The sequence below is a fragment of the Nyctereutes procyonoides genome, unplaced genomic scaffold, assembly GCF_905146905.1.
Source record: "Nyctereutes procyonoides isolate TBG_1078 unplaced genomic scaffold, NYPRO_anot_genome, whole genome shotgun sequence".
Classification (NCBI taxonomy): domain Eukaryota; kingdom Metazoa; phylum Chordata; class Mammalia; order Carnivora; family Canidae; genus Nyctereutes; species Nyctereutes procyonoides.
Window position 1 is genome coordinate 10,150,295 of NW_026575145.1, and position 14,929 is coordinate 10,165,223.

The 14,929-nt window shown below is 35.0% G+C and overlaps 1 protein-coding gene across 1 annotated transcript in view; it reads right to left on the bottom strand.

Annotated features, from left to right (window-relative positions):
* Positions 1-14,929, bottom strand: part of TTC6 (tetratricopeptide repeat domain 6) — a 183,089-nt gene that overhangs the window by 108,057 nt on the left and 60,103 nt on the right. The window contains exons 2-4 of the mRNA XM_055309051.1: positions 12,237-12,323; positions 6,920-7,129; positions 958-1,091 (exon numbers count right to left, since the gene is read on the bottom strand). Coding sequence (XP_055165026.1) covers positions 958-1,091; positions 6,920-7,129; positions 12,237-12,323 — 431 coding nt within the window. The remainder of the gene's footprint in view (positions 1-957; positions 1,092-6,919; positions 7,130-12,236; positions 12,324-14,929) is intronic.

Sequence of the window (14,929 nt, forward strand, 5' to 3'; positions counted from 1 at the left end):
TGCTGTCACTATTTGTTTTAATACATAATCTTGCTAACTAAATGAGCTTAAAGCAATGCAGATAAGCAATGGCATGTACAGGGTCACTTAAATGCCAATTCAACTCTTTCATAAACTTTGGAATTCTTTTCCCATGAGTCTATTCTCAGCTACTAAATTGTGAGTAATATCCATTTACAAAGTTTAGGCTGGCCATAAAAAGGTTGTCTTCCATGTCCAGCACACCTTTCAGTGCTCTAAGCAACAACAAAAGCTAATAATTAAAGCTTCTTTAAGTCCCAATAAAGAGTCAAATGAACAAGAATCTAGAATAAACCAACCCATAAAAACCAAGTGGTAAAATAAGGGGAAAACCAGTTTCAACAAGATGATTGGCAAAAGATAAACCCATAAATCTAAATCGCTTTTACACATATGATTCAAAATTGTAGTTGTACCACTGAATAATCAGAATTTCTACTAAAAATTGAGGGGAGGAGGAAATAAAACATGAAATTGCAGTAGAGAAAAATAAGGTCATCTAAATTACCAAATTGACTGGCCTATGAACATTTTGTGTTGGGTTGAATTTTATTTTATTTTGCCATTACACAATTAACCAATATAATAAGCAGTTACGACAAATTAGGCATTACTGTGACAAAAAATATCAGATCTAACATGTTAACATTTAATTTTTCTTAGTCTCACAAAGAGCTATTCTTGTTCTAGTTATATCATTTGTTGTATCATTAAACTAAGCACATTGGCCAAAAACAGTAATAGAAGTGTGAAGTAGAGCACATATATCCTAACCACAGTATCTGACACTAGCTCTTCCTATGGAAAGTTTACCTTAGGTCTCATATATGAATTTCTAAAATATCTCATTTTCCTTTAAAAAATGTACTTTTCAGTATTAATGCTACTAAATAACTTCTCTTTAGATAGTAACATTTGTAAACGTAAGGAAGTTACTTTTTCTTAGGTAGTTTTTGATCCCACTGGGGTTTTGAACACCTTCTTTGTCTCTGTTGTGTAATTCCTAATTTACTTTTTTGTGTTCGCTTCACTTCTTTTCCTCTGATTTGTAAAAATTCTGATGATTTCACCTTCAAGAAAATATAAAGTATGCTGTTAAGGAAAGCTGTAACATGAGAATTAGATCTTTCTCCCATATTTAATGGTCTATCTTATATTTGAACTCCTAATTTCTATGTATATTTTATAACAATATAAATCATAAGGTAAGTTGATAATTTCCTCTAAATCCTTTCCTAATTTTATATATATATAAAAAATTATATATATATACATATATATACCTTCACAGCAATAAAAATACCATATTTATAATATTTTATTTATTGCCTTAAAACTATTAAAGAAGATTTTTTCCTCCATAGATCTACTCTTCTTGGTTTTTTTTTCCTAAGATTTTATTTTTTTTAGGTAATTTCTACACCCAATATGGGGCTCAAACTCAAAACCCCAAGATCAAGAGTTGCATGTTTCACCAACTGAGCCAGCCAAGCTCTCCTTGGTTGGAATTTTTAATAGAATTTTCCCTTAGTCTCTTAAAATTTGGCATGACTACTAATTACAAGCATAAGCCAAAATGAACTTTAATGCTTTATATAACTATTTGAGCAACGTTTACCAATTTGTACTTCTTACAGTTGTACTGTTTTCTATTTCTACTGCTTGAGAAAAACCAAATGCATTTCCATCTCTTAAATAATTGCCTTTTAATCATTATAGATATTAGGAGTACTGTTTTCTGAGATTTCTTAGAAAATTTGCAGAATTTGTGATAATAGCTCATCTAAAGATATTTTTTTTTTCTCTGTGGGATACTCTGGGTTTTTTTGTTTGGGTTTTTTTGTTTTGTTTTGTTTTGTTTTGTTGAGACTAGATTTAAGGAAGAAAGCAGGGAGGTTTTCCTTGGGAAAAGCAGAGAAATATGATTGAGTAAGTAGAAAAAGGCCAGATAAAGAGTGGTTCTTGTAAATGAGGTAGAGATTTGGGCTCCCTGCAGTAAGAAGGAGAGAGCTACTGTAATTTCTTAGGTAAAGAAGTGATAATGAATAGTGAAAGCTCAGAGCACAGACCATTCCATCTCACCACCTAGTTAACGTTTGAATTTCCCCTACAGTTTCTCCACCAAATGGTCATCCATCCTGGCTTGAACATGATGGGGAACAGAGGACTTGGATATATCCAAAGGCAGCCAATTTCTCTCTGAAATTCCCCCAGTTGTTTGCTTGTTATAGAGCCTAACAACTTTCATCTACCAGTCTCAATTCAAACCTCCGGATCATACAGATATAGTTTAGCTCCTTCCATCAGACTGACAATCAAATATTTGAATACAGGTGACTTTCCTAGGCCAGCTTTTCCCCCAGATACACATCACCAGTCCCTTCAAGTCTATATTACGTGACATGTTTCTGAAGTAGTGTGCTTGTCATCTTGAATGCTCTCTGCCAAATCATTTCCAATTTGTCAGTGTTGCTCCTGGGATTGGATACCCTGATCTGGGCACAACATGTCAGGTGTGATGTGATCAGATCAACCAGAAGAAAGATGATCTTCTTTTATGGTATTCATCAATCAGCACAAACTATGACTGCACTTGTCTTCCTATCACAAAACTAAATCATAGCCTAAAACTCTGAAGCCTTTCACATTTGCTCTGAGTCATGTCATCCCATATCTACGCACTTAGCTTATAGACCAAAGGGCAAAACCATACATTTATTCCTATTAAATTTCATCTGAGATCTGACCAACCAAATCTTATCAATCATATTTGGATGTTATATACAAATCCAATTAGTAAATCTTCCATAGTCTTATCCAAATTATTAGGAAATATGCTGAATTGGACACAGCCCTATCACAGTCTACTACAGACTTTTGCATAACTGATTACAAATCCATCTAGGAGTTCACCTGATTGCAGTCTTGTCTACAAAACTATTATTGGGAGTTTGATAAATTCCATTGCATAAATGGATTGCTGAAATCCAAAGGCTAATAACAATAACTAACGTTTAATGAGCCTTCTTGTAGGCCAAGCTCTTTACCATGATAGCCTTTCACTGAACTCCAGGTCTGTTACTTTTCTCATGCTCAATCTAGTAAGTCTAAAAGAGAAATGAGATTGGTCTTCTGTGGTTTGTCCTTAGGAAACTCATTCTGGCTCCAAGTGATTACTGCTTCCTCTTAGAAGCTGTATAGAAGCGGGTTCTTCTAAGGTTCTTACAATTCCGTTAATGATTCATTTAATCATTTCAGAGTTTTGTCTAAGATCAATACATATATTACAGAAACCATAACCCTTATCCTTAAAAAAATAAATAAAACTCGGATTTGCAGTTGCCTGTCCTCAGGCTTCTAGCTTCTCTCCCACTGCAGCACCTCCTCAGAGCTGCTGCTGACAGGGATGCAAAAGGCTTCAACCTATCTGACCTGACAGGCTCAGATATCTAAGTTAACTCTTACAGTCTTTTACCAAACTTGGGCTTCAAATTTCTTTTATTGCTTCTTTTTCCCTTCTTTCTAAGCTAAAGATTATTCTCTTCATCAGATTTGAGAAAAGTAAAGTCCAAGTTTATCAGCTTCCTTTTCTCTTTATCATATTTCTGTTTATTTAAAACCTCTACCTTTTTTCAAAATCAGATTAAGGCAGTCCTGTCATATGTTGTCATCACACTATTCATTCATATTGATGGGGTTATCCTACCTATATTCTCTCTTTGCTCTTAAACTAATATGAAAAAAATACTTTTTTATTCTTAGCATGATTCACAGGCCTCAACCCATTCTGGGTCTTATGCTTTTTGATGTAATTATTATAGCCACATGTCACTTTTATATTTATCTATGGATCTGTATTTATCCTTTCATCTTTGTATATTTTTAAAACTCTGAATGCAATAGATCACTCATAACTATTTTTGTGAGAATTTGAGGGGATTTAGGGCATCCCGCATCTCTTAAACTTCCTTCCAGTTGGAATCTCAAGACACGTGGTATCTATATTTTTACAGACTTTTTACCCTTTTCCCTCCTAAAATTCTCAACAATCCTCTCACAGGTCCTTGTGTCAGTCATTTCTTCATGGTCACTATTACCTGATTTCTCTTTTTTATTTAATTTATCTAAGTCATGTTGGTCATGACTGAGAACAGAGTCCTAATAGCTTTTATTATACTAATGAGCCTCTAAGAGTAGAAGTGGTCAATAGAGACTGACCAGATTCTCTGCTTGTTTGCTGAATGAGGCCTTCAGGCATGTATCTGAGCAGTCCTGCACTATTCCTTTGTCATAGCTCTGTGCTTGTTCAATTTGCTGTATCAAGAGAGGTCTTTTTATGCCCCCAGTCTGGCTTGGCTTGCTGGAGTATATTATTCCTCTTTCCTGTGCCAAAGATGCTAGAGACTAAATTTATGGCCTCAAATGTCCAGAGTAAAGTGCATGACTTATAACAGATCTTGACATGTTAACGCAAATAAATACAAGATACTTGGTGGGATGAGTTACAGGACTATTGCCCAGCACCATTTTCTATGGCATATCTAATATGTCCCGCACAATGCCAAAACAATAAACCATAAAGTTTTTTTACGGTTTTCTCTTCTCCTACTCTTGAAACACTTCTGGTTCCAGTTTAGAGCTTTCTTAATCCATTCTCCAAGTCTTTCTTGTCCAACCGTTCCCCTTAGTTTTATAAAAGACATTCTATCCCAGTCATTTTTGTAACTGAGAGTCTGTTCTTGTATTAAACCAGACACCTATTAATTGTTATGAAAGAGCACTGTTGCAAAGGGGTAAAGGGTAAAGGTTCCAGAATTAGACCACTTGATTTCAAGTCTTGCCTTTACAACATAACTAGATATTTGTACTTGGACAAGTTATTTATCTTCTTTTGAGAGTTTTTTCAAATACAGTCTTGTTAAGAAATGTGTATTTAAGAAAAAGTAGAATAATATATATAAAACACCTAGCAAAGTGGCCGGCATGTAGTAAATACTCAATCAGTGCTAATTACCTTAGGGTAGTGCTGCCTCTTTTTACCAAAAATAAGTAAATTTCTGTAATTTCTTAATATTTAATAGCAGCTGCAACAATCCAAAACAATTAACATGGAACTCTTCTAATGAGAAATTTTAATTCCTGCCAAGTTATAGTGGTTAAATAATTGCCCAGAAATCAAGGTCATTTTATGACACACTTGGTAGATAACCATTTGCCTCTCACGCTCTCATTTTATTTTTAAAGTCCCAATGTTCAGATAAATTTATAGATGAAAACACCACCTATGCCCACTAGCCTAACACTTTTTTCATCAAGATGCCATAGTCTTTAAAGATACTTTAAAATGTTTTATGTTTTAAAGAGAGAGAGAGAAACAGAGAGAAAGAAAGAAAGAAAGAAAGAAAGAAAGAAAGAAAGAAAGAAAGAAAGAAAGAAATATGATTGCTGTCTAAGGGCTCCACACCTAGAAGGTGTCAGCCTGAAATATAAAATTCACCTAAAGTAGTTAGCAATGAGTGGGTTCACTTAGCCTTGGCAGGATTCACTTCATACCCTAAATGTGTGCTTTAGAAAGATAGCATGACTTCTGATGGAGTCTGTAGCCCATTGCAAGATAAGTCACTTCTCTTTCACAGCAGTCATGGATTTTCTCTGGTCAGCTATTATTTGTACATCTTCCTTATTACCCATTATTCCCAATAGATCAATATGCTAGCATCATACAAGATGAACTTAGGAAAGTAGGACTTGAGAAATGAAGAAAAACCAGGAGGCAACTGCATTAATCCAAACATAAGGTCACCAGTACCCAGACTAGGATGAAGGCAATTGGAAAAGAGACAGAAAAAATTACAAGCAATAATGTTAGAAGGAATTTAGGCCTTGGAGAGTCATTGTGGGTGAAAGGCAAGGGAAGGGCAAGTCACATATAAATCCAAGGTTTCAGAGTTGGGAGTTGGGCACAAGTTGAAGAATGGCCAATTGATATGGGTGAAACATAGCAGGGATCTGGTCTTCAGTGGAGGAGAGGGCCCAAGAGAAGAGGGAAGTTTGTTTACCCAAGAAGTGGTATTCATGTGAATCAGTTAGAGGCAGGATCCTGATGATAATCAAGATAATATTTTGTGGTTCAGAAAAAATGGCTTTCTTTTCATCCTAATAATAATGTACCCATTTTAAATAAACTCATTTAAGTTAAAAAGTAACTCAAATTGGGATCCCTGGATGGCGCAGCGGTTTGGCGCCTGCCTTTGGCCCAGGGCGTGATCCTGGAGACCTGGGATCGAATCCCACGTCGGGCTCCTGATGCGTGGAGCCTGCCTCTCCCTCTGCCTGTGTCTCTGCCTCTCTCTCTCTCTCTCTCTCTCTGTGACTATCATAAAAAAATTTAAAAAAATTAAAAAAAGTAACTCAAATTAAAGAAAAGTACTAAGTAATAGTAGTAAGGCAATACACAAATACGGTAAAAATATCTCAATTATACATATATAAAATGAATCTGGGAAACATACCCACAACAGGAAAAGACTCAGGTTTAGGATAAACCTAAGCAGGGCAAAGTTATAAAATATACAAAGTTCACCCAGCCCTGGTCCCTGGGCTACAGTTTCTGACTCCCTCAAGATGTGTAATGGGAGGACTCTTGGTCAATTTCTGAAAGCTGAGATTCCTTCCCTCCTTAAAAATGTGTCTTCTCTCCCCAGAGTTGTAATTAGGTTTGAGACCAAAAGCCCTCAAAACACAGATGTCCCCTTTTCCCAAATAAGCACTTTCCACATAGAAGGCCATTTTTCAAAAGGGTATATCCACCTCCATGCATGGCACTTGCCTGGTCCATTTCTTCACATTTGCACATCCTCAACAATCATAATTGTTTCCAAGACAAATAGTGTTTTACCTTTAAAGACGCCCATTTGGCTGCTTTGGAATCACCTGTGGGCAATTCGTCTTTCAAGGGTTTACTTGATTCACCTGCTGGTTGAGTAGCCAGAGTTTCCTGAGGTTTAAATACTACGCTTTCTGCTTCTGAGACTCCCCATTCTAACATATCCTCTTGTTCGAGCTGGAAAATACTTGAGATAGCTTCAGGAAGTTTCTCAAGCACATTCTGTGGGAAAACATAAATGTACAAGAATGTTCTTATTGGTCCTTCCAAAGTTTTAAGTCACACAATGTTTCTTTCTAAGCACAAAATTATGATAAAAATTCATGAATGAAATTAAGCAAAGGTAATAAAAGTTTCCTCTGAAGATTTAAAAAGAGAAATTCAAATGGACTTAAGAAAAATATAAAGCCTAGCAAATTATTTTCTCTGGCTCTTGTCTCAGATATATAGCTACCCCACAGTTACTATGCACCAACTCTAAGGAAATCATAAGACACCAATCTACCCTGACTTTACCCCATACTCACCCAGAATCAAGGTCCACTGAAACATCTGACCTCTGAGGTTCTTTGGTCCTGAGAAATAGGATTTCTGCTAGCCAGATGCTCTTCCAGAAGCCTGACTTCAAGTCCTCAAAGAACTGACCCAGAGCCCTCCAGAAGACCACCCAGACATCCCAACTCTATATCAAGCCCTAATGAAAAATTCTCACAAACATTACTCTTAAAACTATTTTCTGTTCCTTAAAAATGTCTGACTGATTTAATCTATTATATCACCAAGTCTTAGGTAAAGTATCTTTATAGCCATATTTTGATATTACCCAATTTTAAGCCAAAATTATGTGGGAGTATGGAGTACTGGCAGTTAAAACTTCACTGCCTCAAATTAACAGACGAATAAATGAGTCTGATTTACATAAAAATCGGAACTCTAGAGAATGACTTGAAAATGCAATTGTATCACTTTGTTCTTTGATACATTAATTTCTTAGTAAGATAAAGTATAAAGATGTCACAGAGCACCAAATATTAAATGCCTCTATTATGCAAAAAGGAATGCTAAACCAAGAAATTTCTACTTGTAGAATGAAACTTTAATCTGGAGCTCATATTTTTATAAAACTATTTATTGGATGGTGCTGTTAAAAGAGTAAAAGCTTTGTAACTAGATGGGACATTATTCAAATCCTGGGTCTGTCAATTAATACGTATGTGATTTTGGCCAAGGTACTTAACCCTTCTTAGCCTTATTCTCCTCATTGGTAAAAAGGAGGATTAATTAAATATTTTCCATAAAATGGCAGAATAGACATACTATGCTATCTATGACACGCTCATTCATTTCATTCTCCATAAATTTGGCACCGTGAAACACTCCCTTTCTTTTCTATTTCTCTTCTCCTGGCTTCAATACACACCCTAGGGTTCTGGTTTGGGAGACTAAACAGATGAAGGTACCATCCTCCAAAATATGGAAGAAGAGGAGTTTTGAGGAGAGGGCAGTGGCAATTCTGTAGTTGCAACTAACCCTCTTCAGGATTTTGCCCAGCCTTATTTCTGTCACCAAGCCTTTACTGATGCTGCCACCACTCTGTGTCCTGCCTCTGTTTCAGCATGCATCACACTGTATCATCATTGTCTAAGTAATCATTATCATAATCATCAACATATACAAGCAGTATTTCAATTAAACTTAGTCTTCACCACAATTCCATGAAGCAGAAACTGTTTGTAACCCCATTTTGTGGATGAAGAAACTGAGGCTTAGAGAAGTTAAGTAACCTGCCCAAGGTCACACTCAAAGTAGCAGTGCTCTGTTTGAACCTAGACAACCTGAATCCAAACTGCATTCTCTTACCCTCTTTCTCCTATTCCCAAAAGATTAGCACTTCTCAAAGTGTGGTGCACAGATTCCTGATAATCTTTGAGACCCTTTCAGGTGATCTGCAATGTCAAAACTATTTTCATAATAATACTAAGACTTATTTGGCCTTTTTCATTGTGTTGACATTTGTACTGATGATGGAAAAGCAGTAGTGGGTAAAACAGTGAACCAATACTTTTCATATGATTAACATATGAGATTACAAAAGCATGCAGGGGCTAATGAACCATTCAAAGAACAAAGTAGATCAATGGACTTTAATGTAAGGATATAAAATAAGTTAATTTATTTTGTTTCAGTCTTCTCATTGCAACTTGTCTTTAAGAAACTACCACTTGTACAGTTTTGGTTTATTAGCAAAGAATAGTATCCATAAATATGTTAAAAGGTTATTAAAATATTATTCCCTTCTTAATCTGTAAGGGACCAGGCTTACTTCATGTATTTCAACCAAAAGAACCTACATAACAGATTGAATGTAGAAACAGATATCAGACTCTAGCTCTTTATTAAACCAGGTATTATAGAGAGTTGCAAAAAAATGTTCTTACTAACTTGCTTTTTTTTTGGATACTGTTTTTCTCAATATGTTCTATGTTCATATGTAATTGGCTTATTATTATTTTAAATAAATGAATAAATATTTTATATTTTTCTCAGTTTTGCTTTCTATTATGGCAAATACTAGTTGATACAATGCACATAAACAAAAATTTCTTCAGGTTCTTAAAATATTTTTTAAGAGTTTAAAGGCATTCTGAGGGGATCCCTGGGTGGCTCAGTGGTTTAGTTCCTGCCTTTGGCCCAGGGTATGATCCTGGAGTCCTGGGATCGAGTCCCACATTGGGCTCCCTGCATGGAGCCTGCTTCCCCCTCTGCCTGTGCCTTCTGCCTCTCTTTCTCTCATGAATAAATAAAATATTTTGAAAGAAAGAAAAAGAAAGAAAAAGAAGAAAGAAAGAAAGAAGAAAGAAATAAAGAAAGAAAGAAAGAAAAGAAAGAAAGAAAGAAAGAAAGAAAGAAAGGCATCCTGAGACCAGAAAATTTAAGTACTTTAAAGTTTGGAGATTCCTTAAAAAGGAAATTGTGTCTTATCTATCTTTATGTTTCAAGTACTTAGCACATTTATACCATCTGCAATTATTTGTGAATGAGTGAATAAATAAGTGAAAGAAAATTATATCAATTTTTTCTCTGTTATAGTCTCTATTTAGAATATTCATTAAACAGTATTGTACTTTTTCTCTTTATATATTGGTATACTCCATACAATGAGTTCCTCAAAGTCAAGAACTGTCTTTTCTATCTTTGTATTAACCATGTCTAAAACAATGCCTACCACATTGTAGGAAAAGGAATGAATGAATGAATCCTTTGATTTGTTTATAAGTATGTAAGGAAATCACTCTCCATGATGATTCAAAAACTATTATATTTGAAATGGTGAGTACTTAAAACAAAATAAATGCATCAAAGAACTAAGAGACCTCTGGCCTATGACATGGAGATGTTCAAAAGTGAGGCTGCCATGCTCTAAGGGTAGATGCCAGCATAACCAGATGACAGCATGTTAGCCAGTGCTCCCCAGATAAATCTTAACCCAGAAAGCTTCTAGAAGTCTAAGGGACAGGTAGGACAGACAGAGTTTGCTCTCTGGCAGAGTAGATGGACACCCAAAAAATGTGTCTGGAATAAAAGATATCACAGAGGAGCCTTTTTACTATGACCAGGTATCAAGTTAAAAGATATTTTACCTGTTAGAAAGCCAGTGATCCGGGATGCCTGGGTGGCTCAGCTAGTTATGATAGTGTCTGACTCTTGGTTTCAGCTCAGGTCATGTTTGCTTAAGACTCCCACTCCCTCTCCCTCTCTCTCCCTCTGGCCCACCCCACCCTGATCTCTCTTTCTCTCTCCCTTTGTCTCTCTCTTTCTCTTCTCCTTCTATCTCTCTCTTTCTCTTCTTTCTCTCTCAAATAAATAAATATATCTTTAAAAAAAATAGCCAGTGGCCAGAAGAGGTCCAGTGATTGCTTATAAATGTCAAAACTGAGAGAATAACTCCCACAGAATCACAAAGAAATCTTGGGATGCCTGGGTGGCTCAGTGGTTGATTATCTACCTTTGGCTCAGGGCGTGATCCCAGGGTTCTGGGATTGAGTCCCACATCACACTCCCCGCAGGGATCCTGCTGCTCCCTCTGCCTATGTCTCTGCCTCTTTGTGTCCCTCATGGATAAATAAATAAAATCTTTTTAAAAATAATAAATCAATATTTTTGTTTAAATCTTAATTTTAAATAGTAAGGATAATATCTAAATTAGGTACCTGATATTTGGCCTTTTTCATAATCTCCTGAAAAATGGCATCTTTTCTTACACTTCAAATGAATGTAGTGAATGGTATTAAGTCAAATTCATTTATTAATGAAGAATTTATTTTTTCTACACCTGAATAATCTTGTATTTTCAGTTTAGTATATCTATTAGAAGCTGACACATCAGAGGTTTTGATATCTACCTGTAAATAGTGTTCCCTAAAGGGAGCTACCCTAAATGTCAGTTTTAGGTCCAAAGCCTATGCGGGAAGGCTTCAAAATTGATGTATCCACATACTAGTGCCACACATGCTGGGTCCTAAGGTGAGAGATAACAATACAAAGCAGAAAAAGGCATAGTCTCAATCCAGAAGCATTTCAAACTCTAGTAATTCAACCAGTTGTAGAAACTCTAATATTGTAAGATCTATGCCTTTTGTGAAAAGATTGCATATATTTTTCTAATCAAAACATATTATCATAAAAATGAAGTATAATCTGAATTTTTATGTATGTGGACTCATATTTTCATGAATTAAAGGGGCTTGCTATTTAACAATATTTTACACATCCTTTATAAAGAAAATGATCATAGTGCTATCATTTGTTTTATGTAAATGTGGGTTTCTATACACAAGAAGACATGTTCCATCCATATGGAATATATTCCAGATTGCTCTGAATCTTGTACTTCGCCAATGATGGATAAAAGGAAGCTTTATTTCTGAAACAAACTTCTGTCACCAGCAGTCCATATTTCTCTACAAAAGTGTTCCCTTATCAGTGCTTTAAACAATTTTTCTAGCTAAATAAAAAATAAGATGGTGCTTTCTTAATTAACTCTCCAACTATCTTCTAGATCTAAATTTCTAGACCAGAGGAATTATTAAAATCTTTCCATTTTGAAAAGAGTTTAGGCCTTAGCTCAGAAGGTCTATTGTAGGCAGCAGCAGTAAGCCAAAATAGCCAAGATTCCCAATGTGATATTGGATTAGATATTCTTACAGTTAAACATACATGTAAAATAAATTAGTGGAGCTTTTTTTAACTATCTAGATAACCATTCATGTAACAAGAGGCAGACTATTACTTCAATATAGGTAAGGAGGATTTTTATTAAAGACTTTACCATTTGAGATTCCTCAAAATTTGTCTGTAATCCTTGTTCTTCTTGCACTTGAGACGTCTTGTACATTTTCCCCATTAAAGATATATCCTTGAAGAATAAAAAGAAAACATAAAATAAAGCCAGTTTTTAAAATCATCAGGGTATATTATTCAGTGCTACAAAACTCCAGTCATTTAGTAAGTGAGGAACATATAAAAGAGAAATAAAAGCTAGGTAATATTATGCAGTAAATGAGAAATATAAAACAAAAGATACAACAAAAATCTTTTGTCTATTATTCCAATTTCATGGCTTTTTAAATTATTGATACCCTATACATATAATATCAGATTTAATAAGGCAATTAGGTAAAAGTACAGATTCTGTAAAACCTGCTACTAAATGGCTGCACAAGAAAGATAAAAATCAAAACTAAAATTTAATTAACCCAAAGCAAGAAGGAATCTGGAATATATTTAAATTTTTAATAAATATAACTGTTAGTATCATATTTATCATTACTAATGCTAATTGCTATGATAAAAATCTCTTTCAGGTGAAGTGGTAAGAAGATAGCACACCACTACATCTAACAACAAGTAGAAATAAAGAGACCCAGCTCCTGCCCAAACTGTAAAATCACAGACCAGGTATCAACAGACAAGTTATTTTTCATCTCTTCATCTCAGTTTTATCATCTTTAAAATGGAGATTCAGGATGCCTGGGTGGCTCACTGGTTGAGCATCTGCCTTTGACTCAGGCATGAACCCAGGGTCCTGGGATTGAGTCCTGCATCAGGCTCCCCAGAGGGAGCCTGCTTCTCCCTCTGCCTATGTCTCTGCCTCTCTCTGTGTGTCTCTTCTGAGTATAAATAAAATATTTTAAAAATTAATTAATTAAATAAGATGGGGATTCAACTACATGACTTTTGACAGCCCCTTTGTCCTCTAGACTTTAATAACATCAATAGCAAGATATACACATTCATTGTACTTTAAAACACTACTTTTTCTTTGCTTCACTAAAAAGATCCAACTGAGGCCATTGGTTTCTACTTCTGCCTTCCTATCATAATATAACTATAAAATTGGACAAAATATAAGAACAACTCTTTGAGGACTGGACAAGAAACAGTGCACAACTGTGATGACTAAGAGAATGGAAACCAAAAAAGGTTAAAAGGCAGATATACCCAGATTTCTGCTTTTCACAATTTATAGACCACAACACAAGATGGAAGAAGACAATACAGGGCCCAGGTATCTCACTAGGTTGAAGAAATAGAAATTAGAGTAAGAAGAAGACAAAAAGGGTAGAATTTGCAAGGCATAATAAGATGGAGAGGAGGGAAGAGCACAGAAAAAGAGCTCCAGAAATCTGCATCAGGCATTTGAGTTATTGGTTGAATACCAATCTGTTCATGCAATGGTGAAACCCATGAGACCAAAGATAAACTTCCAGGAGGAAAAAAAAAAAATAAAGAGCTGTAAACCGCAATTCCCAGAGTTCACACAAGGATGGGAATCATTAGCTCTCCCATCAGACATCCTGACTACATAGTATATTCATTATAAACCCCAGAAGTGTCAGACAGTAGTAGTGGTTCTAAATTAGCTCTAAAGTAATGGCTTCTTAGGACTTTAACAATATTTTTAAATAATCCCCAAATATATCAAGCTGATCTTCAAGCAGCTTAACAGGCTATTAGAACAAAATCCAACACCTTTTAAAGGACGACAACAAAACCTCATATTCTACAATGTAAAATTCACAATGTTCAGTGCTTAATCAAATTTTACCAATCACATGGAAAAGCATAAATATGTGGCAGATAACCAGGAGAAAAACCATTAGAAAAAGGACCAGAAATGATAGATATGTTGTAATTAGCAGATAAGAATCTTGAAATTTCTAATATAAATATTCAAATATGTAGACATATGAGGAGCAAATGTGAGACATAAAAACAGAATCAAATGAAATATCTAGATAAAACACAGTATCTGAAAGAAAAATTTCACTGAGTGGCATTAATATCAGAGAAGACATTACAGAAGAAAATATTCAGCAACTTGAAGACATAGCACTAGAAACAATGCAAAATGAATCAGAGAGAGAAACAAAAATTGAAAGAAAAATAATACTCAGTCTGACATAATATTTAATTAGAGTCCCAGAAAGGGCAGTGTGAAGGGAGCAGAAAATATGTGTACAAAAAAACGTCCAAAATTGTCCAAATTTGATGACAACTATAAACCCCTTGATGCAAAAATGTTCATGAATTCCAAGCAGAAACACACAATGAACACTATGCCAAGCACATTATAATAAAAATTAAGAAAACTAGCAATAAAGAAAAAAATCTTATAAGCAACTTAAGAAACATTAAGTACAGAGAAACAAATATAATTACGAGCAACTAATTACCACAAACCAGCACTGCAGACTTCCGATCAGAATTATGTAGGCCAGAAGACAATGAAGCAACATACTTAGAGTACCTGTACTGAAGAAAAATACTGCCCACATAAAATTCTATATCCAGCAAAAATATCTTTCAAAATTGAAGGTGAAATACTTTTTCAGCAAACAAAAGGTGAAAAAAATCCATTGCTATTAAACCTGCATTACAAGAAATGTTAAAGGAAATTCTTTAAGCAGAGGAAAATGTTATCAGATCAAAACTTAAATGCACACAGTGGAAATAAATGGT